This window comes from Bombina bombina, chromosome 11 (assembly GCF_027579735.1).
Source record: "Bombina bombina isolate aBomBom1 chromosome 11, aBomBom1.pri, whole genome shotgun sequence".
Taxonomy (NCBI): domain Eukaryota; kingdom Metazoa; phylum Chordata; class Amphibia; order Anura; family Bombinatoridae; genus Bombina; species Bombina bombina.
In genome coordinates this window covers 35,550,059-35,575,565 of record NC_069509.1, presented here as the reverse complement: position 1 = coordinate 35,575,565, position 25,507 = coordinate 35,550,059, and the positions used below count along the sequence as shown (strand labels likewise).

Sequence of the window (25,507 nt, the reverse complement as noted above, 5' to 3'; positions counted from 1 at the left end):
ATCAGCAGCTACTGAGCATATCTAGATATGCATTTCAGCAAAGAATATCAAGAGAATGAAGCAAAATAGATAATAGAAGTAAATTAGAAAGTTGTTTAAAACTGCATGCTTTTTTTTAAATCATGAAAGAAAAAAATTAGGTTTTATGTCTCTTTAAACACTTTGAGATGTTAATATAAAATGATAAATATTATATATAAAAAAGTCTGCAATATACTTTCATTAATTATTTTGTCCCCTTTTCCTGTAATTCCATTTTGAAATTGTGAACTTTTCAGTTCCTGTTAGAAATGGAAGTGCAGAACACTGTTATATTCCACACAGCCATTGGCTACACACTCTAGTGACCTATTTATAACTGTCCCTAATTGGTCACAGCAGAGAAGGTAACCTTACAACATGGCAGCTCCCATTGTTTTATAGTCACTAAAACTTTACACTTATTTTGTCATTATTTAAACAGCTAATGAAACCTTACAAAATACATCTACGTGTTATTCTCAGGCTAATCTTTTCTTTGAATGCATCATTCTATCTAATGTTTATTTAGTGTTTAATGTCCGTTTAAGATTTTTAACTGGATTTTTATTAAATATTGGGACCTCTCGTAGGCCAAATTTCAATCCATTAGAAGAAAACATGTGCACGCTTAGGTGTATTGGCTTCCTTTTTTAAGTTATTAAATATATTTGAATATCTTCAAAATAAGTGTAAAACAGCACACTCACAACACTAGGGCACAGAACCACAGACTTGCCAAGTCATCATCAATACCAAATTTTACATAGATTCCAGGCACCGACATATTATTTTAAAAGGACCTTTATTGTCTCTTGAATGGGTCCATAGGAAATATTATAACATTTCAGGCCAGTGATACGCCCTTAGTTGTGGCTAAGGGTCTATTGCTAACCTGAAACGTTGTAATTTTCCATATGGACCCATTCAAGAGACAATAAAGGTCCTTTTACAATAATCTGACTTGGTGGCTGGAATCGATGGGATATTTGGAATCAATTTGAACAGCCAGTTCTGAATTAGAGAAGATGTATTGTGTATACATGTGTTTTACGTGCATTTCATTTAAGGTTTTCTCAGGGATTTTTATAAACCTACATAGAAGCAAATTACACACTGTTAATATGAAACTAATTAATGTGATAATCTTGACGTTGCCTAATGTGTCTGAAATAAAAAAAAATCCCACTTAACAGTTTTCATATAAAGTAATGGAATGTTCAATTAACAATTTTATTTTATTTTGAGCAATTTTCTAATTAACATTTCTTAAATATCTAAACACATTTGACTGTAATCATAAAATAACGTTCCAAAGATCACATTTTGACTTTACTTTTTTAAATTATGAAAATAGTACAATTTGATTTACAATTTTATCTTTCTCTAGAAAAATGCACAAAAATAGTAACGTTAAAAAACAAAAAAGATATGCAGCTCACAACAGATTCATAGGTTTTCATGAGGTTAATTAGGAAATTTCAAAAATCATAAGAAAAAAATATGGGTAGAGTGTTTTATACAGTATTTTAACACTGTTGTCAAATTCACTCAGTGCAAAATGTTGGTAAATCTAATGCAGTAAGTTGTTACCGAAAAAAACACGCAATCGCTAAGTATTCTAATGATTTTTTCAATCTACATCAAATTTGACCCTCCCAAAGATTTAAAAGATTCTCAACATTGGTTCTACTAACGTAGTGTTTTTCAATAAAAGTCCTTAGGGCACATTAACAAGCCAGATTTTAGGATATTTGAACTACAGCACAGATTGAATAATCAGCTACGTGGTAACCATGGTTATTAACCTGATCTCAAGATAACCTTGAAAATCTGACCTGTTAGTGTGTCCCGAAGACTGGAAATGAGAAATGCTGTTCTAATGTATTGGAATAGATTTCCAGTTTTTAGTATTTCACACATTTATAAATTGCTGAAACCACCATCAGCACTGAAAATAAGAATACAGTTGCATTCTCTGCAGAAAATCTATGTAAACATATCACAGCAGCATAAATGAACATCCCTGTGAGGGTGAGTAGGTAGTTTGTGAGAGAAAGATTTATTGAATCTGAAATAGTTGGTTTTGCTCATTAAACCTATTATGCTTAGCTATGTACTCAGCCCATTTAAACAAGCATGTTCTTGTGAACAATAGGTAATGGATTTCATGAACAAAGCCATCTATTTCATATACAAAAAATAAATATGAAGGAACAATTCCCATACATGTTATTCTCTGCAGCAGGTCTAACAAGTAATTTGGAACAAATTAATGGTAAACAAATTTTACAGTGCACTGTCCCTTTAATAAATACACTTTGTGGAGTGATTTCTTTTGAGACCCTACAGGGGGTGCTTTTAACTACAGATATCGCAATATCTTTCCAATTGCGGCATCACCTTGTCGCTTGAGTTTTATGGACATCTCAAGTTGTGACATTTTTATTCCCTGTTGCGTGAAGAGATTCCTTTGTTATCAGTATGTGAGAGATGATTCTTACTGATATACCCTGTTGTGATATTTATTAATACCCTGCTGAGTGAGATGATTGTTACTGATATCCCACTGTGTGCTGTTAACCGTACTGATATCTTGACCGTCTTTTAAATCCCAGCTGGACTTTACTAAGTGTCTACTTGATCCCTACTGCATCGTCTAATCGTAACAAATTTCTATAGTTATCTCTCTGCTGCTGTGACAGAATATCCATATGTACTTGCTTAACTAAACATCCCTAGCAAGATTCTCCATGAAAATCCAAACTTTTCTTACCTGGCTCTCCACAAGCATTGCCATATCTACAAACATATCATGCAGCTCCCGGATGCTGCTCTCTAATTTAATGATCTCGTTGTGTCGTGTCTCGATTTCATTCAGAGCTTGTTTGGTCATTTGAGAGTCCATCTTAATCTGCAAATTGAAGAAATAAAACTTTTAGACAGTGGAGCTGGGTCTCTAAAACGTTGGGTAAATAGGGTGGTCTCAAAATGGCTGGGTAATATAAAGTGATTTTCAAAAGCTTCTCAAAGCATTGGTGAAAATGAGGGAATTGAAATTACTCAGCTATAAATGAAGATGAGGGGATGTCAGTGGTCTGCACAGTATATGAGGTGTTCTGACAGTATATGTGAATGTAGTTCTCTTTGTGGTAGGTAATGATGACGTACATTCTATAGAATGAGGGGGATTTTGTGAATAACTTAATATGAGCAGCTCTGAGGCTTGATAAAGAGGACATCTTTGTGAGTGATACAAACAAGGGTATGATTAAGTGTTAGTGCAGCGCGAAATGCGTCAGAGAAGTTTGTCCTTGGTGTCCTGCTTGACTGACATGTTAAGTTTTTAAACCTTTTTCAATAAAGATTATACAATTTTAACTGGCTGACCTCCAGAGTGTCAGGACTGTTTTTTTCAATATTGAAACAATTGTTTATACACTGAGGCACACTCAAATGCTGAGTGGTTCAGTAACGCAAAGTTGTTGATGGTGTCTTGCCCTAAAATGCTTTAATGTGTTGCTTATAATTGAAGGACTTATTGTCATTTTATTAAGGTTAAGCTTGGGTTCTTCTTTGATGGGCAGAGGTATGAGGTTAGATGGTGATTAAAAACTCTCTTTACACAAATCGGTTTACACAGATTCTTGCTACAATTTGTATATATGCCCTACAGAGAGCGCAGAAAAAGGTTTCTCTAACATAGTGATGAAGTGGTCTCATGGAGGCACTGTATGTGATTGGATGGTGTTGATTGGTCAGTGGTGTAAAGGGCTTTCTAAAGAGATACAGTGGTCTCTATGTGAAAGTTACGTGCACAAGAATGAAAAAAACACAACCATCCATTTCCCCCCTCACCAGCCCCATTACACACGTCATCTGTGAATATGGCCAGCTTTCCGCTCTCCAACATGTCCTCCAGCTCCTCGTTAGTCGTTGTTCTACCGGCTGTGAGTAGAAGTGTTACATATAGAGTGAGTATTATACACTAGAAAGGATATGCCTTGGGCTATTTAACAGTAAACAACTTCCTTCCCCATCCTACTGTAATATAATTATTAAACTTATTGTATTGTCTAGCTTTGGTATCCCCCCCTCAGCACTTCCCTGACCCCCCCACCCCCCCAGCATTTGACCAGATGTACGTACTGATTTCCAGCTGTCTTTGGATACGATCCTTGCAGCGATCTCTATACTTAGATTGCGTTGCATTGTACTCTGTCATCACTTCCACAAATTTACGGGACAGAGTTGAGTGCTGAGATAAAAAGAAAAATAGGTTTAAGAGAAAACAGGAAGCAAAAGGAGGGGAATACAGGGGAAGTGTTAAGCAGATAACGTTAAGAAAAGTAACAAATTTGGTATTTGGTGTATACAGTCTTCTAAATGACCTTGATTGTTACACAACAAAGTGCATCAATCAGCAACACGTCTATGGTCCAAGATGGGCACCTGACACATGCACGGGGTGCTGGTCCTGAAGTTACAAAAGGGTAAAGAAGTCTTCAAAACTATATTTTTGCAATAAAAAGAACATCCCTGGCTCCCTACTGACTTTAATGTCCCTATATCAATAAAGGTAACGGAAGCCACAAAAGAAGATGGATTATGGGTAAAACAAATAGAGATGAAAGGCAGCAAAAAAGGTGACACAAAGGGTAGAGATTACCGAGGTATACAACACAAATTGGGGGAAAAAAGCAAATAAATGTCAAGATGATGCAAAGTAGAAATCAGAGCAGAGGGGAAATATAGAGAGCCTGTAGGAAATGGGTGAGTAGAGAAACAGAGATTTAGAGTAAAAAGAAGAGGGCAAGGAGGGAGTAACAGAAAAATAACAGAAAAATAAGGAGGAAGCAAAAAGGAGACAAATAAACCTCAAAAAGGGCAGAACGAGAGGATGGAAAAATAGGGACAACACAGTAAAGGAGATACACAGAGAAGATGGAGAGGAAGAAAAGTACAGAGGAATCCACATAAAGGAGATACAAAGATCAGAAGGAGGTGGTGGAAGTAGCGTTGAAAGAGCATAAAATACATGAAGGACACAATGAAAAAATTGGATAAAGGAGAAGGGGAATAACAATGATATGGGAGGAAAGGAGAAAAGTATTCATGGAAATAACGAAGAAAGGAAAGAAAAGAAAAGACAGAAGAAGGAGGAAAAGGAGAGAAAAAATAAAGTGAGAAAAAATCAAACAGAGTGAAATATATCTTGTGGAGGAGAGGAGGGATGTACATAGCACAGAGTAACAACGCCAGACCTGGGTTTTCCGAATGCGCAGGTCAGCTGAGGAGCGGTTCTGTCCCTCCTCTTGCTCAATGCTCTGTTCAATAGCTGTGAGGAAAACAGGACAGACAGGTAACAAACACACCCAGCTTACATGTAGGAAAATCATATTTTAGACATCAATATTACACTTTCTTGTACAATTAAAAAAAAACTTCTAAGATTTACTTTGTCTTGGTCTTCTTGGTTGAAACTTGGCCCCTCTCCATCATGGCATACTGAAGTAGGCTTAGGAGTGTAAACGTGTCTTAAGCAATATGTACCTGCAGCAGTGTGTGTAGTAGTATAATACAAGCAGCCTGTAGAGTGCGCTGCAGCAGGCAGTGCTGAGTTACAGTAGGAAACACCAGCTGCTCTGCCTTGATGTACTACTACTGCATACACTGTTTGGATGTTAAGATAAATGCACTCTCAGTTTGTGCTCAGTCTTCTTCATTAAACAGTGCTTCTAGCTATACAGCTTAGTGTACCATAGAGTTTTATCAGAGTGTCTAAGGCTACTGCACTCTAAAGCTCCCTCTACAGGTTGCTTATGTAAATGTATTCAAATTCTATTTCCATATAGTTCTCAAGACATGTACACCCCCCTGAGCTTACCTCGGTATGTTCACATGGAAAGGGGCCACATTTCAACAAAAAAAGCCCATGAGAACAAGGCAACTTTGATAATAAAAGTAACACAATTTTTTTTTGCATGTTCCTAGGGAGAATCTAGTCAAAATTAAACTTTCATGATTCAGATAGGGCATGTCATTTTAAATAACTTTCCAATTTACTTTTATCATAAAATTTGCTTTGTTCTCTTGGTATTCTTTTTTTGAAAGCTAAACCTAGATAGGCTCAAACTGATTTATAAACCGTTGAAACCGCCTCTTATCTCAGTACATTTTGACAGTTTTTTACAGTTAGGCAGTGCTAGTTCATGTATGTCATATAGAAAACATTGCGCTCACTCCCGTGAAGTTATTTAGGAGTCGGCACTGATTGGCTAAAATGCAAGACTGCTAAAAGCACTGAGATAAGGGGCAGTCTGCAGAGGCTTAGATACAAGGTAATTACAGAGGTAAAAAACAAAATGTATGCTTACCTGATAAATGTATTTATTTCTGGACACGGTGAGTCCACGGAATCATCAATTACTGTTGGGAATATCACTTTTGGCCAGCAGGAAGAGGCAAAGAGCACCACAGCTAAACTGTTAAGTATCACTCCTTTACCCACAACCCCCAGTCATTCGCCCGAAAGGAAATGGAGAAAGAGGGAGCAACCCAAGGTGCCAAGGTGCCTGAGGTTCAAGTAAAAAAATAACTGTCTATAAAAAACTGTCTCTACATGGACTCACCATGTCGAGAAATAAATAAATTTATCAGGTAAGCATAAATTTTGTTTTCATTCTTAAGACACAGTGATTCCATGGAATTATCAATTACTGTTGGGAATCAAATTATTAAGCTAGAGGACACAGATGATTAGGGAGGGACAAGACAGGTAACCTAAACAGAAGGCACCCCTGCTTGCAAAACCTTTCTCCCAAAGGAAGCCTCAGCTGAGGCAAAAGTATCAAATTTGGAAAATTTGGAAAAAGTATGCAGGGTAGACCAAGTTGCCACCTTGCAAATCTGTTCCACAGAAGCCTCATTCTTAAATGCCCAAGAAGAAGAAACAGCCCTAGTGGAATGAGCTGTAATTCTCTCAGGAGGCTGCTGTCTAGCAGTCTCATAGGCCAAACAAATTATACTTCTCAACCATAGAGAAAGAGAAGTAGCTGTAGCTGTATCTTTCTGACCTTTACATTTCCCAGAGAAACAAACAAACAAGGCAGAAGACTGGCGAAAATCCTTATTCGCCTGTAGGTATAATTTCAGAGCACACACAACATCTAAGTTGTGCAACAAACCTTCCTTATGAGAAGAGAGATTAGAACATAGAGAACTAACAACAATTTCCTGATTAATATTCCTATCCGAAACAACCTTAGGAAGGAACCCTAACTTAGTACGAAGGACCACCTTATCAGCATGAAAAATAAGATATGGAGATTCGTATTGCAAAGCTGAGAGTTCCGAGACTCTCCAAGCCAAAGAAATAGCAACAAGAAATAAAACCTTCCAAGATAACAACTTAATATCTATAGAATGCATAGGCTCAAACGAAGCCTGCTGCAAATCTTTAAGAACAAGGTTAAGGCTCCAAGGTGGAGAAACACAGGCCTGATTCTAATCAGGGCCTGACAAAAAGATTGCACATCTGGCACATCCGCCAGATGCTTATGTAGCAAAACAGCCAGAGCAGAAATCTGACTCTTCAGAGTACTTGCTGACAAACCCTTCTCCAGACCCTCCTGGAGAAAAGACAATATCCTAGGAATCCTGACCCTACTCCAAGAGTAGCCCTTGGATTCACACCAATAAAGGTATTTACACCATACTTTATGGTAAATCTTTCTTGTCACAGGCTTGCGAGCCTGAATCATGGTCTCAATGACTGACTTGGAAAACCCACACTTAGATAGGACTAAGCTTTCAATCTCCAAGCAGTCAGCTTGAGAGAAACGAGATTTGGATGAAAGAAAGGACCCTGAAGTAGAAGGTCCTTCCTCAGAGGAAGTTACCAAGGTGGAAGAGAAGACATTTCCACTAGGTCTGCATACCAAATCCTGCGTGGCAACGCAGGAGCTACAAGAATCACTGACGCCCTCTCCTGCTTGATACGAGCAATGACTCGTGGAAGAAGAGCAAACAGAGGAAACAGGTATGCCATCCTGAAATTCCAGGGGGCCACCTGAGCATCTTTCAGAGCTGCCTGTGGATCTCTCGACCTCGAGCCGTACTTCGGGAGCTTGGCATTCTGCCGAGACGCCATCATATCCAGTTCCGGAAACCACCATTTTAGGGTCAGGCTAGAAAACACCTATGGATGGAGTTCCCACTCCCCGGGATGAAAAGTCTGCTCAGAAAACCCGCTTCCCAGTTGTCCACTTCTGGAATGTGGATAACAAAAAGATAGCGGTTGTGAGCTTCTGCCCACAGGATAATTCGAGTCACCTCCTTCATGGCTAAGGAACTCCGAGTTCCTACCTGATGGTTGATGTAAGCCACCGAGGTTATGTTGTCTGACTGAAATCTGATAAACTGGACTGAAGCCAACTGAGGCCACGTCATCAGAGCATTGAAAATCGCTCTCAACTCCAAGATGTTGATTGGTAGAACAGACTTTTCCCATGTCCACAGGCCCTGTGCCTTTAAAGAATCCTAGACAGCTCCCCAGCCCAGCTAGGCTGGCATCGGTGGTGACAATCACCCAAGAAGGTCTCCAAAAGCATGTGCCCTGAGATAGATTTCCCAGAGAAAGCCACCACAGGAGAAAGTGTCTTGTCAATTGATCTAAATCTATCCTCTGTGATAGATCTGCAGAATCCCCGTTCCATTGACTGAGCATACAAAGTTGTAGAGCTCTCAAATGGAACCGAGCAAAAGGAACAATATCCATGCAAGCAACCATTAGTCCAATTACCTCCATACATTGATCCACTGAAGGTCGAACAGAAGACTGAAGTGCGATGCAAGAGGATAGAATCCTTGCTTTTCTGACTTTTGTCAGAAATTTTTTCATTAATCGGGTGTCTATTATAGTCCCTAAGAACACTACCCTTGTGGTTGGAATAAGGGAACTCTTTTCCAAATTTATCTTCCAACTGTGGGAACGAAGAAAAGACAACAAGATCTCCGTGTGAGATCTTGCTTGTTGAAAAGATGGCGCCTGGATCAGTATGCCATCCAGATATGGAGCCACAGCAATACCTTGAGACCTGACCACTGCTAAGAGAGCTTCTAGAACCTTTGAAACAATTCTGGTAGCTGTAGCAAAGGCCGAACGGAAGTGCCACAAACTGAAAGTGCCTTTCGGAAAGGCAAACCACAGAAATTTGTGATGATCCCTGTGAATGGGAACATGAAGGTAAGCATCCTTTAGATCTATGGTCATCATGAACTGACCCTCTTGTACTAAAGGAAGAATGGAACGTATCCTCTCCATCTTGAAAGATGGTACTCTGAGAAATTTGTTTAAAAACGTTGGGTCTAGTATTGGTCTTTAAGTTCCCTCCTTTTTGGGAACTACAAACAGATTGGAATAAAACCCCAGACCCTGTTCCTGAACTAGAACAGGTACAATAACTCCCAGGGAGGAGATATCTTGAACACAGCCTCTCTTTTTGTCTGGTTTGCAGATAATCTCGAGAGATGAAACCTGTCCCTGGGAGGAATAGTCTTGAATTCCAATTTGTAACCCTGTGATACTATGTCCACAGCCCAAGGATCTGGGACATCTCATATCCAAGCTTGAGAGAACTGAGAAAGCCTGTCCCCACTAGATCTGGTCCCGGATCGAGGGCAAACCCTTTATGCAGACAGAGTCAGCTGCAGGCTTCTTCGATTGCTTCCCCTTGTTCCAAGACTGACTGGGCTTCCAAGAGGGCTTGGATTGATCCTGCTTGGTAGATGTAGGGGAAGACTTAACCCTGAAGTTACGAAAGGACCGAAAATTACTCTGACGACCTTTCATTCTATTCTTCCTATCTTGAGGTAGAAAGGATCCTTTTCCACCCGTAATATCCAAAATAATTTCTGTAAGCCCTGGACCAAACAATGTCTTTCCCTTATAAGGGATAGCCAAAAGTTTGACCTTAGAGGATACGTCTGCTGACGAAGACTTCAGCCACAAGGCTCTATGTCCTAGAATGGCAAAGCTAGATGACTTAGCACTCAATCTAATCACCTGCAAAATAGCATCCGAAATAAAAGAATTAGCCAGCTTATGAGCTTTAATTCTGTCTTGAAACTCATCTAAAGGAGTTTCTACCTGAAGATAGTCAGACAATGCATCAAACCAGTAAGGTTCTGCACTTGTCACAGTGGCAATAGCAAAATGAACGTAAATTCTCTTTAAATAAACCTCCATCTTTTTATCCATAGGATCTTTAAAAGAGCAACTATCCTCAATAGGAATATTTGTCCTCTTGGCTAGAGTAGAAATAGCTCCTTCTACTTTAGGAACCATATGCCATGGCTTCGCAATAGAGTCGGCGACTGGGAAAATTTTCTTAAAAATAGAAGACGGGGAAAAGGATACCCACCAGCTTCTCCCACTCCTGCGTAATAATGTCTGTAGCCTGGTCTGGGACCGGGAATACCTCCTTAATAGAAGGAACTTCAAAGTAATTATTAAGCTTTCTAGACTTCTTAGGATTATCCACGACAGGGGTGTCAGAGTCTTTCAAAGTAGCTAAAACCTCCTTTAACAAAACACAAAGGCGTTCAAGCTTAAATCTGAAGGAACTGCCATCAGTTTCAGACAAAGGAATTACACTATCCGAATCTGAGATTTCACCCTCAGAAAGCTCTGACGCATCTTCCTCATCAGATCTAAGAGGAAGAGCCATCTGAGATAAACTACTGAAATGAGGAACCTTTCTGTCTGAATTCCTACTCCTCTTACGCTTTCCCTTTGATATAGGAAAAGCAGCTAAAGCTGCCGATACCGCTGAGGATACCTGCGCGGCAATTTTTCCTTTAAATATGGTCCACTTGGAGCTATTAAGGAAACGCAGTGCACTGCTTATGATGCCATAGAGGCTTGGGACGTTACAGGAGAAGGCTGTGGAATTACTTGAACAGCATCATCCTGAGAGACATTAGGCTCAATAACTAAAATTATTTCTTTGCATTGTAAAGTCTTTTTAACACATGAGGAACAGAATTGCATAGGAGAAGCAATCTGAGCTTCTAAACACAAAAGACAAGCATTTAATTGATCATGATCTGAATCAGACACGACCGTATATTTCTCTTTTTAGATAATAGCACCAAAAAAGATCAATGCTTCTCTGCAGAAAAAAGAAATTACTTTTTACCTCAAAAAAATAATGACAATATATAACAAAATATGCGCTAATAATAATCCTATCCTCAGGAACCCCACACCTCAGCCTTTAACTGAGGTGCCTACCTTCACCAAATCCTCTCTGGATTAAAAGGAGTTACTGTCTGAGTTCCCTGAGCATCCGGATGAACTCTGCACTATTTTCCAGAAACACACTCTCACTCTGCTGTCGGCCTGCTGAAAGACCGAAAACGAAAAGCCGATCACGTGATCGGCTGAAATTAGACTGCGCCACAGAAGAGCAACACAAATCAGTAAGTTACTTCCTCGTTACGGAGTAAACTGAAAACTTTAATGTTGAAAGCCAAAACTACAATAACAGTTACACAAACCGTAAACAGTTGTATTTTCCACAAGAAAAAACAAGAGTTTATACCCCTTGATCTTCAAATAAATAAAAAGGAGCCTAAATGAATAACCCTTTCAATACTGAAAGGTTATCCAGTCTAAGTCACATGCCCTGCATTTATGCCAATTTATCCTCACATAAGGATAATTCAATCCCTTGTTAGAAAGTTCAGCTAATAATGTAAGTGCACTATCTCCCCACCTGGAAGAAAAAAGGCACTTACCTAACAAATCTGCTGTCCGGAATGTAGACAGGTACTAGGTATGCAAGGACACAGTTCCTCACAGAGACCTGTAAGAAAGAAAAAACAGAGTTACCTACTCTGATTTTCTATAACAGGGCAGCATAAATGTTAGGAAAACAGTAAGAACCATCTTACAAATCTTAACTGCTTAAAAGCCACCATTGCCCTTACTAAAGAGACTAACATGGAGTTTGTCTAAGCCCCAAAAATCTTGCTAGTAGCAAAATAATCCAATCTTCTTCAGACACCAATAACTTCACCTCCTCCATTGACAGAGGCAAAGAGAATGACTGGGGGTTGTGGGTAAGGGAGTGATACTTAACAGTTTAGCTGTGGTGCTCTTTGCCTCCTCCTGCTGGCCAGGAGTGATTTTCCCAACAGTAATTGATGATTCCATGGACTCACTGTGTCTTATGAAAGAAAGTATATTAATATAACAGTGTTGGTTGTGCAAAACTGGGGGATGTGTACTAAAAGGATTATCTATTTTTTTAAACAATAACAATTTTCAAGTAGACTGTCCCTTTAAATAACAATTTAAAGTCCCATTGAAGTAAATGTCTAAAGATGGTGTATTATTAATGGATTTTTCCAGATATTTTCAAAACTCAATAGGAGCTTGCTAAAGGGTCTTATACTGTTGGTGGTCAAAAATGTACCAAAACACACATGTATTCATTAAAATGTGATAATCCTATTAAGAATAGCTTTAAATTTAGCACAATTTATCAAATATTGTGCTAATTTATCCTATCTGCCTCTGTAAGCAATATCCAAAGTGAAGTTTACTGTGCACCCCTAGAGAAGTCTATATCGAGAAGCATTTAACAGACCCACGCTGCCTGTCATGTTAACGCTCTATAGACTATCACTTAAGCGATAGCAAATAACTTTGGAGAGTAAAAAATAGAATCTCTATTGATTGTGGTTGATGAATGTTAATGCACAATGGCACCGATATTTTTGAGCTTCACTTGTAATCCAGCCCATTATTAATTAATACAGCATTCATGTTTTATTTTAATGGACGACTTACTGTAAAAGTGGAGCCTGGTTTCTATATTGTGCCTAATGTACCTCTCTTTAAAGTAGTTTGGTTAATGTGTACTGTGATTTGTGTTACAACTACGTAATGCTAAGCAGCAATTTTAAGCAACTATCTAATTTACAGAAAGAAGTGGGGGTAGCAATAGCACTACACAAATATAGGGGTTGCTCTATATGTATTACTGAAATTTCAGTTTACTGTGAGCTAGCGTGTTTGTGCAAAAGAACAAATGTTAAATTAACTCTGAAAAACCCTTAGAGGGGTCTTTGGACTCAAAAGGATGCACTTGAGTAGCACTTCTGTTACCCTTTAAATTGAAAACATCAACCTTGGAAGGCAAACAAAGAGTAAGATTTTTTTAATTTAAAACAACTTTTATTGTATATATTGATCTCTATAAAATAAAATATGAGTGTGTGTGTATGGTGAGATTAAAATTACAAGAAGACTAGAATTTGCATCACTTACAGTTAATTTAGAACATTAGTGTATGTACACAATAATTGGGGGAAGATTCTAATATTATGGATTCACTCCCAACTTTGAGAGGAAAGTTTTTCCTTTTTTTCTGTTGATAGCTGTTACTATATTATCATATATTTAATGACATATAGTCATGGTCGTGTATTCTATCACACTATTCAAACTTATGAAAAGTTAATACATTAAAGTCCATATTTATATTGGTGCACTGTTGTACCTTTATATAGTTATTGGGTAAGTTGGTGTGCCCAAATTTGCCATATCTGTATTCTGCACCAGTGATATATTGTTGTACTATAACTGGATCAGTTAGTATATGCACATAAGTTTAATCTAATATGTCATATATTTAAAGGTGTTCTTATACTTGAAAACTTATTAAATTACAGATAATCTTTAAGTCTGATTTACCACCTTTTGAGTTTAGAGTGGTTATCAAGATTTATTACAGTGGGTTCTCATCACTCGTATGAAGTCTTAGTAGTTTCTTAGGTACTATTGGGTTATAGCACTTTTATCATAAATATGTATGCATTATATTACGATACAAGTAGTTGTTATTAGGTAGGTTAGTGTGCTCAAGTATTTTTAAAATTGAACACTTCTTCAATTGATGATGATTTTAAATCATACACCATATGTTGTTGGAATTCTAATTTTCCACAGCTAGTGTAAATGTTTAGTTGTCGTGCTTGCTCATTACATAGATCCGGATAATTAATTTAATAAATTCTGTAATCTTTCAAACACTGTGTCTGCTTGTATCGTAGTTCATAATTATTGCATTGAGATCAAATCTAAGGGTGTGCTGACATGAGTATTGTGGTTTTGTTAAAGGACCTTGACTAATACTTGGTTCATATACTGGTCAAGCTTATTTTTGGCCCTCAGTTGTAGCAAACAATATTGTTGGTTACTATAAACTAGCCTTCATTAGAAGTTGAATCATATGTCAATTGTACTTATCTTGCCCTCTAATATGTACTTAATTTAATATTAAGTATATATTTCTCTGTACATAGGAGAATCACAAAGGATTACCACGTATCAACACTGTGTCATATTGCACTGTATCTATGTTATGGTTGCACTTACTAGTTAATACTGGGCTGAGTGCCAATAAATTGTTTCCGTTATACACTAGCTTGTATCATTATATCTTTAAATTATACCACTATATGGTTTGACAAATATAGATGTGTCCACTTATATATAAAGTATAATAATCCGTCTACAATCAACAGTATCGCCACTGTGTCATGTTGCACTATATCTATATATGATTGTACTTGCTAGATAATGCTAGGCTGAATGCCAATAAATTGTTTACGTTATACACTAGCTTATATCATTATATCTTTAAGTTATCCCACTGTATGGTTTGACAAATATAGATGTGTCCACTTATATCTAAAAAGTTTTTATAGTAATCCATCTACAATCAACAGTATCACCACTGTGTCATGTTACGCTGTATCTATATATGGTTGCACTTGCTAGATAATACTAGGCTGAATGCCAATAAATTGTATTCGTTATACACTAGCTAGTATCATTATATTTTTATATTTTTAAAAAACTCTTACTCTTTGTTTGCCTTTCAAGGTTGATGTTTTCAATTTAAAGGGTAACAGAAGTGCTACTCAAGTGCATCCTTTTGAGTCCAAAGACCCCTCTAAGGGTTTTTCAGACTTAATTTAACAACTATCTAATTTACTCCTATTATAATTTTTTTCTTTGTTCCATTTTTGGTTCAGCACCTAGGTTGCGCTTGCTGATTGGTGGCTAAATGTAGCCACCAATCAGCAATCGCTATCCAGGGTGCTGAACCAAAAATGGGCCGGCTCGTAAATTACATGCTTGCTTTTTGTGTTGCTTTTTTATAATAGAAGTAAATTAGAAAGATGTTTAACATTGTATGTTCTATCTGAATCGTGAAATACATTTTTTGGTTTATATCCCTTAAAGCTAGCGATTAAATTACAAAATACATAAAAGAGATCATCTTACAGCAGACATTGATAAATATTTATATGAGAACCTACATATAACTGAATATGTGAAAAACACTTAGGGGCCTATTTATTAAATGTCTGTCTGCAGGGCCGCCATCAGGGGGTGACTCCTGTCAGGGGCCCAATGGGCTAGGGGGGGCCCCATGAGGCATTTTTTTTTTTTTTTTTAATTTTGGCAGACACCAGTGGGTACTACAGCAGAGTGCTAATTGAGCATGGGAAATGTTATTACAAGGAGTAAAGTATTAGCATTTGAGAGGATTTCTGAGTGTGCACTAAACCACTATGCACAGTGTGAGACTTTGTTTGTACAGTGTAAGACTGAGTCAGACGGCTGATCACTTTCATTTGCAAGGAGGTAGGAATTACTTAGCAAATGTTTTTTATTTCTTTGTGCAATTTAAGATTGTAACTTCAGTGTGGTAGTAGTTGTATGGTGGGGCCAGGGGTCCATAAAAACACATTTTTTTAGCAGCAGTGTATTTATGATTATTTGACAATGCTGTAGAAATTCTATATTTAAAACCATGCAGAAATGTTTCCTCCTCAATACAGAAATGATATATATTACATTCCAGTTTACTGCCCCTTTATGCAAGGAATTCCAGATACAAGGAGGCATTTTATCTAAGATTTTTACATCTACATAACATGTTATACTCTCAGACTAAGATTGCTCAGTGTTTGAAATGAGACAGGTTAACTTAAAACTGTTCAGTTTACACTACAGCTGACTTAATTTTGAAATGCATACCAACAAGCTTAAATCCTGCATTTAACCAGATCTAATGGTATGAGTACCACAGCTTATGGTTCCACCAAGACCATATAGAGTACAGCATTTCCAAAATCCACAAGTACAGCTGACAGATGGGAACATTTGTACACTAGATTTGAAATGGTGCTCTTGGTTGGGGAAAATGGAGAAAATATCAAACAAACATATGTCAACCTTTTAAAAGTACTTTTCTTCATCTAGCCATCTACCCAGATCACCAATGTACAATTTTGAATTCACAGAATTATGTTTGCTTGCACATTTACAAATATCATTCTTTAAAAAGTGATCTCTTAATTTCTGCAATTTTTTTTATCATTCATGTCACACACTGTTGATTTAGGGGATGCAAGGTGCATAAATGTTTCCTCCTGTGAGTGTTTCTGTGGGTGTCTGTCTTTATGTCTTTGTGCTTCGGTTTGTGTCTCTATGAGTGTGTATGTATTTTTTTCTGTTGGTATCTCTGTGAGGGTGGGTGTGTATGTCTTTGTGCATTTTCTGTGGATGTCTGTGAGGGTGTGTGCATATGTCTTTGAGCTTTTTCTATGGGTATCTCTGTGAGGGTGGGTTTGTGTTTGTCTTTGTGTATTTTCTCTGGATGCCTCTGTGAGGGTAGGTGTGTATGTCTGTGTTTTCTGTGGATGTCTCTGTGAGGGTGTGTGTGTGTGTGCGTGTATGTATGTCTGTGTTTTCTGTGGATGTCTCTGTGAGGGTGTGTATTTTCTGTGGGTGTCTCTGTGAGGGTGTGTATGTCTTTGTGTGTTTTCTGTGGATGTCTCAGTGAGGGTGTGTGTGTATGTCTTTCTGTGTTTTATGTGGTTGTCTCTCTGTGTGTGTATGTATTTGTGTGTTTTCTGTGGGTGTATCTGTGTGTGTGTGTATGTCTTTGTGTGTTTTCTGAGGCTGTCTCTGTTGGTGTTTCCTTGGGTGTATGTGCAAGTTTGAGTTTGTGTGTGTGTGTCCATTGTCTGTTCCTTTTTAGGACATTTTGACCTTACTACTGATTATTCACATCTTTCTACAGACTTTGAGACTAATGAGACCTTTCCGGAAGTCACCAATCTACCATTTAATCTTTAAATTATTGCTTAAGCAGTTCAGGGCCCTTCCTTTCAGCCACTGCATGCTGTTGTCATCATTTAGTTGGCATCTTCCTTTACAAAAAGATAATCAGAACTCCATATTTTGTTTTCTAAATCTCCTTTTTTTTTACAAAACTGTAGTCTACCTCATTACTTGTCAGGTCAATGCAAACAAGTGCTGAGTGTCTGTTTGGGTGTCTGTGTCTGAGTTTCTTTGCGTGTCTGCTAGAGTGTCTATATGCGAATCCTTATGTGTGAGTGTGTGTGTTTCAGCGTATGTTACTACCTTTACAACATTTCCAAGTTTAAATAGACACTTAAGAATAAAGTGCATATACGTTTTAGTCACTTGTTCAAAAATTGCACGTCAAAGGAGGGCCCTGATCAATGGTTAAGTCAGGGGCCCCAAAATTTCTAGTGGCGGCCCTGTCTGTCCGTCATGATCCGATCAGCGGATCATGTCCGACAGACATTGCTGAATGTGAACAGCATTACGCTCTTTTTGTGAACTGCTGGAGCAATGCCGCCCCCTGCAGATTCGCGGCCGCTAGCAGGGGGTGTCAATCAACGCGATCGTATTCGATCGGGTTGATTTCTGGTGATTGCTGTCCGCCTCCTCAGAGCAGGCAGACAGGTTATGGAGCAGTGGTCTTTAGCCCGCTGCTCCATAACTTGTGTTTCTGGCGAGCCTGAAGGTTCGCCATAAACACGGGGCTTCACACTCAATACGAAGCTTGATAAATATGCCCCTTATACTCAAACATATGAAAAATAGTTTTTTTAGCACCATACAGTAAGGGATATAAGCCCATCTGCTCACATTACTAAAAACCTCACAGACAAGTCCTATACATTTATCTATGTGATGCATCAGTACTGTGCTTGTGTTTGAACCTATCCACTACATCTCTAATGAGAACAGGGGTGAACTCAGTTATACCTCACCAAATTAAACCTTTCAGAGACATACAAGGAGTGGTTGACAGGTAATGGCTCTATATTCCAAGATAGGAGATATTCCTAAAGCTACAACTGTATATATAATTGCAACATGCCATCTAGTGGCTGATTTGTAATTTGCATCATGGGCTAGCTAGAGAGTTACAAATAAACAATTTTACAGGAAACCTACATGAGATTTGCTGAAACACGTTAACTTATATCAAATTCATTACTGAACAAGAAAAAAACAGAATTTATGCTTACCTGATAAATTACTTTCTCCAACGGTGTGTCCGGTCCACGGCGTCATCCTTACTTGTGGGAATATCTCTTCCCCAACAGGAAATGGCAAAGAGTCCCAGCAAAAGCTGTCCATATAGTCCCTCCTAGGCTCCGCCCACCCCAGTCATTCGACCGACGGACAGGAGGAAAAAAACAGGAGAAACCATAGGGTGCCGTGGTGACTGTAGTTAGAGAAAATAATTCATCAAACCTGATTAAAAAACCAGAGCGGGCCGTGGACCGGACACACCGTTGGAGAAAGTAATTTATCAGGTAAGCATAAATTCTGTTTTCTCCAACATTGGTGTGTCCGGTCCACGGCGTCATCCTTACTTGTGGGAACCAATACCAAAGCTTTAGGACACGGATGAAGGGAGGGAGCAAATCAGGTTACCTAAACAGAAGGCACCACGGCTTGCAAAACCTTTCTCCCAAAAATAGCCTCCGAAGAAGCAAAAGTATCAAATTTGTAAAATTTGTCAAAAGTGTGCAGTGAAGACCAAGTCGCTGCATTACATATCTGATCAACAGAAGCCTCGTTCTTGAAGGCCCATGTGGAAGCCACAGCCCTAGTAGAGTGAGCTGTGATTCTTTCAGGAGGCTGCCGTCCGGCAGTCTCATAAGCCAATCGGATGATGCTTTTAAGCCAAAAGGAAAGAGAGGTAGCAGTCGCTTTTTGACCTCTCCTTTTACCAGAATAGACGACAAACAGAGAAGATGTTTGTCTGAACTCTTTTGTAGCTTCTAAATAGAATTTTAGAGCACGGACTACGTCTAAATTGTGTAACAAACGTTCCTTCTTTGAAACTGGATTCGGACACAAAGAAGGTACAACTATCTCCTGGTTAATATTTTTGTTGGAAACAACCTTTGGAAGAAAACCAGGCTTAGTACGCAAAACAACCTTATCTGAATGAAACACCAGATAGGGCGGAGAACACTGCAGAGCAGATAACTCAGAAACTCTTCTAGCAGAAGAAATAGCAACCAAAAACAAAACTTTCCAAGATAACAACTTAATATCTATGGAATGTAAAGGTTCAAACGGAACCCCTTGGAGAACTGAAAGAACTAGCTTTAAACTCCAGGGAGGAGTCAAAGGTCTGTAAACAGGCTTAATCCTAACCAGAGCCTGAACAAATGCTTGAACATCTGGCACAGCTGCCAGTCGTTTGTGTAACAAGACAGATAAAGCAGAAATCTGTCCCTTTAGAGAACTCGCTGATAATCCCTTATCCAAACCCTCTTGTAGGAAGGAAAGGATCCTAGGAATCTTAATCTTACTCCATGAGAATCCCTTGAATTCACACCAACAGATATATCTTTTCCATATTTTATGGTAAATCTTTCTAGTTACAGGTTTTCTGGCTTGTACCAGAGTATCTATCACAGAATCCGAAAACCCACGCTTAGATAAAATCAAGCGTTCAATTTCCAAGCCGTCAGCTGGAGAGAGACTAGATTTGGATGTTCGAATGGACCCTGTACCAGAAGATCTTGTCTCAAATGTAGCTTCCATGGTGGAACCGATGACATATTCACCAGGTCTGCATACTAAAGTCCTGCGTGGCCACGCAGGAGCTATCAAGATCACCGAGGCCCTCTCCTACTTGATCCTGGTTACCAGCCTGGGAATGAGAGGAAACGGTGGAAACACATAGGCTAGGTTGAAGGTCCAAGGCGCTACTAGTGCATCCACTAGAGCCGCCTTGGGATCCCTGGATCTGGACCCGTAGCAAGGAACCTTGAAGTTCTGACGAGACGCCATCAGATCCATGTCTGGAATGCCCCATAACTGAGTTAATTGGGCAAAGATCTCCGGGTGAAGTTCCCACTCCCCCGGATGGAATGTCTGACGACTCAGATAATCCGCCTCCCAGTTTTCCACTCCTGGGATGTGGATCGCAGATAGGTGGCAGGAGTGATCCTCTGCCCATTCTATTATTTTGGTCACTTCTCTCATCACCAGGGAACTCCTTGTTCCCCCTTGATGATTGATATAAGCAACAGTCGTCATGTTGTCTGATTGGAATCTTATAAATCTGGCCTTTGCTAGTTAAGGCCAAGCCCTGAGAGCATTGAATATCGCTCTCAGTTCCAGAATGTTTATCGGGAGAAGAGACTCTTCCCGAGACCATAGTCCCTGAGCTTTCAGGGATTCCCAGACCGCGCCCCAGCCTGCTAGACTGGCGTCGGTCGTGACGATGACCCACTCTGGTCTGCGGAAGCTCATTCCCTGGGACAAGTGGTCCAGGGTTAGCCACCAACGGAGTGAGTCTCTGGTCTTCTGATCTACTTGAATCACTGGAGACAAGTCTGTATAGTCCCCATTCCACTGTTTCAGCATGCACAGTTGTAATGGTCTTAGATGAATTCGCGCAAAAGGAACTATGTCCATTGCTGCAACCATCAACCCTACCACTTCCATGCACTGAGCTACGGAAGGACGTGGAATAGAATGAAGAACTTGACAAGCGTTTAGAAGCTTTGACTTTCTGACTTCTGTCAAGAAAATCCTCATTTCTAAAGAATCTATTATTGTTCCCAAGAAAGGAACTCTTGTCGACGGAGACAGGGAACTTTTTTCTATGTTCACCTTCCATCCGTGAGATCTGAGAAAGGCCAGAACAATGTCTGTGTGAGCCTTTGCCTTTGAGAGAGACGACGCTTGTATCAGAATGTCGTCCAAGTAAGGTACTACTGCAATGCCCCTTGGTCTTAGGACCGCTAGAAGGGACCCGAGTACCTTTGTGAAAATCCTTGGAGCAGTGGCTAACCCGAATGGGAGCGCCACAAACTGGTAATGTTTGTCCAGAAAGGCGAACCTTAGGAACTGATGATGATCCTTGTGGATAGGAATATGTAGATACGCATCCTTTAGATCCACGGTAGTCATAAATTGACCTTCCTGGATTGTAGGTAGAATCGTTCGAATGCTTTCCATTTTGAACGATGGAACCCTGAGAAATTTGTTTAGGATCTTTAAATCCAGAATTGGTCTGAAAGTGCCCTCTTTTTTGGGAACCACAAACAGATTTGAGTAAAATCCCATTCCCTGTTCCGCCGTTGGAACTGGGTGTATCACTCCCATTTTTAACAGGTCTTCTACACAATGTAAGAATGCCTGTCTATTTATTTGGTTTAAGGATAAGTGAGACATGTGGAACCTTCCCCTTGGGGGAAGTTCCTTGAATTCCAAAAGATAACCCTGAGAAACTATTTCTAGTGCCCAGGGATCCTGAACATCTCTTGCCCAAGCCTGAGCAAAGAGAGAGAGTCTGCCCCCTACTAGATCCGGTCCCGGATCGGGGGCTACTCCTTCATGCTGTCTTGTTAGCAGCAGCAGGCTTCTTGGCCTGCTTACCCTTGTTCCAGCCTTGCATGGGTTTCCAGGCTGGTTTGGTTTGTGAAGCATTACCCTCTTGTTTAGAGGATGCAGAGTTGGAAGCCGGTCCGTTCCTGAAATTGCGAAAGGAACGAAAATTAGACTTATTCTTGGCTTTGAAAGGCCTATCTTGCGGGAGGGCGTGGCCCTTTCCCCCAGTGATGTCTGAGATAATCTCTTTCAATTCTGGTCCAAAGAGAGTTTTACCCTTGAAGGGGATATTAAGCAATTTTGTCTTGGAAGATACATCCGCTGACCAAGACTTTAGCCAAAGCGCTCTGCGCGCCACAATTGCAAACCCTGATTTTTTCGCCGCTAATCTAGCTAATTGCAAAGCGGCATCTAAAATAAAAGAATTAGCCAACTTGAGTGCGTGAACCCTGTCCATAACCTCCTCATACGGAGTCTCTCTACTGAGCGACTTTTCTAGTTCCTCGAACCAGAACCACGCTGCTGTAGTGACAGGAACAATGCACGAAATGGGTTGCAGGAGGTAACCTTGCTGTACAAAAATCTTTTTAAGCAAACCCTCCAATTTTTTATCCATAGGATCTTTGAAAGCACAATTATCCTCGATAGGGATAGTAGTACGCTTGTTTAGAGTAGAAACTGCCCCCTCGACCTTAAGGACTGTCTGCCATAAGTCCTTTCTGGGGTCGACCATAGGAAATAATTTCTTAAATATAGGAGGGGGGACAAAAGGTATGCCGGGCTTCTCCCACTCCTTATTCACTATGTCCGCCACCCGCTTGGGTATAGGAAAAGCATCGGGGTGCACCGGAACCTCTAGGAACTTGTCCATTTTGCATAATTTTTCTGGAATGACCAGGTTGTCACAATCATCCAGAGTAGATAACACCTCCTTAAGCAGTGCGCGGAGATGCTCTAATTTAAATTTAAATGTCACAACATCAGGTTCAGCCTGTTGAGAAATTTTTCCTGAATCTGAAATTTCCCCATCTGACAAAACCTCCCTCATGGCCACTTCAGATTGGTGTGAGGGTATGACAGAGCAATTATCATCAGCGCCCTCCTGCTCTTCAGTGTTTAAAACAGAGCAATTGCGCTTTCTCTGATATGCAGGCATTTTGGATAAAATATTTGCTATGGAGTTATCCATTACTGCCGTCAATTGTTGCATAGTAATAAGCATTGGCGCGCTAGAAGTACTAGGGGCCTCCTGCGTGGGCAAAACTGGCATAGACACAGAAGGAGATGATGTAGAACTATGTCTACTCCCTTCATCTGATGAGTCATCTTGGGCAACTTTACTATCTGTGGCAGTACTGTCCTTACTTTGTTTGGACGCTATGGCACAATTATCACACAATTTTGAAGGGGGAGACACATTGATCTTCAAACATATAGAACATAGCTTATCTGAAGGAGCAGACATGTTAAACAGGCTTAAACTTGTCAAGAAAGTACAAAAAACGTTTTAAAACAAAACCGTTACTGTCTCTTTAAATTTTAAACAGTGCACACTTTATTACTGAATATGTGAAAAAGTATGACGGAATTGCTCAAAATTTACCAAATTTTCACCACAGTGTCTTAAAGCATTAAAAGTATTGCACACCAATTTTCAGAGCATTAACCCTTAAAATAAAGAAACCGGAGCCCGTTACAGTTTTAACCCCTCTACAGTCCCAGCTACAGCCTTTGCTGCGACTTTACCAAGCCCAGGGGGGAATACGATACCAAAAGAAGCCTTCTAGGAACTTTTCCAACCACTTTCAGATCCACACACATGCATCTGCATGTCTTGCTCTCAAAAGTAACTGCGCAGTAATGGCGCGAAAATGAGGCTCAGCCTACAACTGGGAAGGCCCTTCCTGACTGGAAAGGTGTCTAACTCAGTGTCTGACGTTAAAAAACGTTCCCCAAGCTTATAAGTGTGAATTTCAGACATAAACATGTATAAAATGCTCAAATAAATCAATCGATTTTGCCCATAAAAGTGTCTACCAGTTTTATAGCCCATATTAAGCCCTTTATTCTGTTTGAGACTAAGAAAATGGCTTACCGGTCCCCATGAGGGGAAATGACAGCCTTCCAGCATTACATGGTCTTGTTAGAAATATGGCTAGTCATACCTTAAGCAGAAAAGTCTGCTAACTGTTTCCCCCAACTGAAGTTACTTCATCTCAACAGTCCTATGTGGAAACAGCAAACGATTTTAGTTACTGCTGCTAAAATCATCTTCCTCTCACAAACAGAAATCTTCCTCTTTTTCTGTTTCAGAGTAAATAGTACATACCAGCACTATTTTAAAATAACAAACTCTTGATAGTAGAATAAAAAAAACATAATTTATGTAAGAACTTACCTGATAAATTCATTTCTTTCATATTAGCAAGAGTCCATGAGCTAGTGACGTATGGGATATACATTCCTACCAGGAGGGGCAAAGTTTCCCAAACCTCAAAATGCCTATAAATACACCCCTCACCACACCCACAATTCAGTTTAACGAATAGCCAAGAAGTGGGGTGATAAAAAAGTGCGAAAGCATATAAAATAAGGAATTGGAATAATTGTGCTTTATACAAAAATCATAACCACCACAAAAAAGGGTGGGCCTCATGGACTCTTGCTAATATGAAAGAAATGAATTTATCAGGTAAGTTCTTACATAAATTATGTTTTCTTTCATGTAATTAGCAAGAGTCCATGAGCTAGTGACGTATGGGATAATGATTACCCAAGATGTGGATCTTTCCACGCAAGAGTCACTAGAGAGGGAGGGATAAAATAAAGACAGCCAATTCCTGCTGAAAATAATCCACACCCAAAATAAAGTTTAATGAAAAACATAAGCAGAAGATTCAAACTGAAACCGCTGCCTGAAGTACTTTTCTACCAAAAACTGCTTCAGAAGAAGAAAATACATCAAAATGGTAGAATTTAGTAAAAGTATGCAAAGAGGACCAAGTTGCTGCTTTGCAAATCTGATCAATCGAAGCTTCATTCCTAAACGCCCAGGAAGTAGAAACTGACCTAGTAGAATGAGCTGTAATCCTTTGAGGCGGAGTTTTACCCGACTCAACATAGGCAAGATGAATTAAAGATTTCAACCAAGATGCCAAAGAAATGGCAGAAGCTTTCTGGCCTTTTCTAGAACCGGAAAAGATAACAAATAAACTAGAAGTCTTTCGGAAAGACTTAGTAGCTTCAACATAATAAATTCAAAGCTCTAACAACATCCAAAGAATGTAACGATTTCTCCTTATAATTCTTAGGATTAGGACATAATGAAGGAACCACAATTTCTCTACTAATGTTGTTGGAATTCACAACTTTAGGTAAAAATTCAAAAGAGGTTCGCAACACTGCCTTATCCTGATGAAAAATCAGAAAAGGAGACTCACAAGAAAGAGCAGATAATTCAGAAACTCTTCTGGCAGAAGAGATTGCCAAAAGGAACAAAACTTTCCAAGAAAGTAATTTAATGTCCAATGAATGCATAGGTTCAAACGGAGGAGCTTGAAGAGCCCCTAGAACCAAATTCAAACTCCAAGGAGGAGAAATTGACTTAATGACAGGTTTTATACGAACCAAAGCTTGTACAAAACAATGAATATCAGGAAGATTAGCAATCTTTCTGTGAAAAAGAAAAGAAAGAGCAGAGATTTGTCCTTTCAAGGAACT

At 39.3% G+C, this 25,507-nt stretch overlaps 1 protein-coding gene across 1 annotated transcript in view; it reads right to left on the bottom strand.

Moving 5' to 3' along the window:
- Positions 1-25,507, bottom strand: part of STX1B (syntaxin 1B) — a 216,748-nt gene that overhangs the window by 11,682 nt on the left and 179,559 nt on the right. Inside the window, exons 5-8 of the mRNA XM_053695031.1 lie at positions 5,283-5,356; positions 4,168-4,276; positions 3,893-3,966; positions 2,795-2,932 (exon numbers count right to left, since the gene is read on the bottom strand). Coding sequence (XP_053551006.1) covers positions 2,795-2,932; positions 3,893-3,966; positions 4,168-4,276; positions 5,283-5,356 — 395 coding nt within the window. The remainder of the gene's footprint in view (positions 1-2,794; positions 2,933-3,892; positions 3,967-4,167; positions 4,277-5,282; positions 5,357-25,507) is intronic.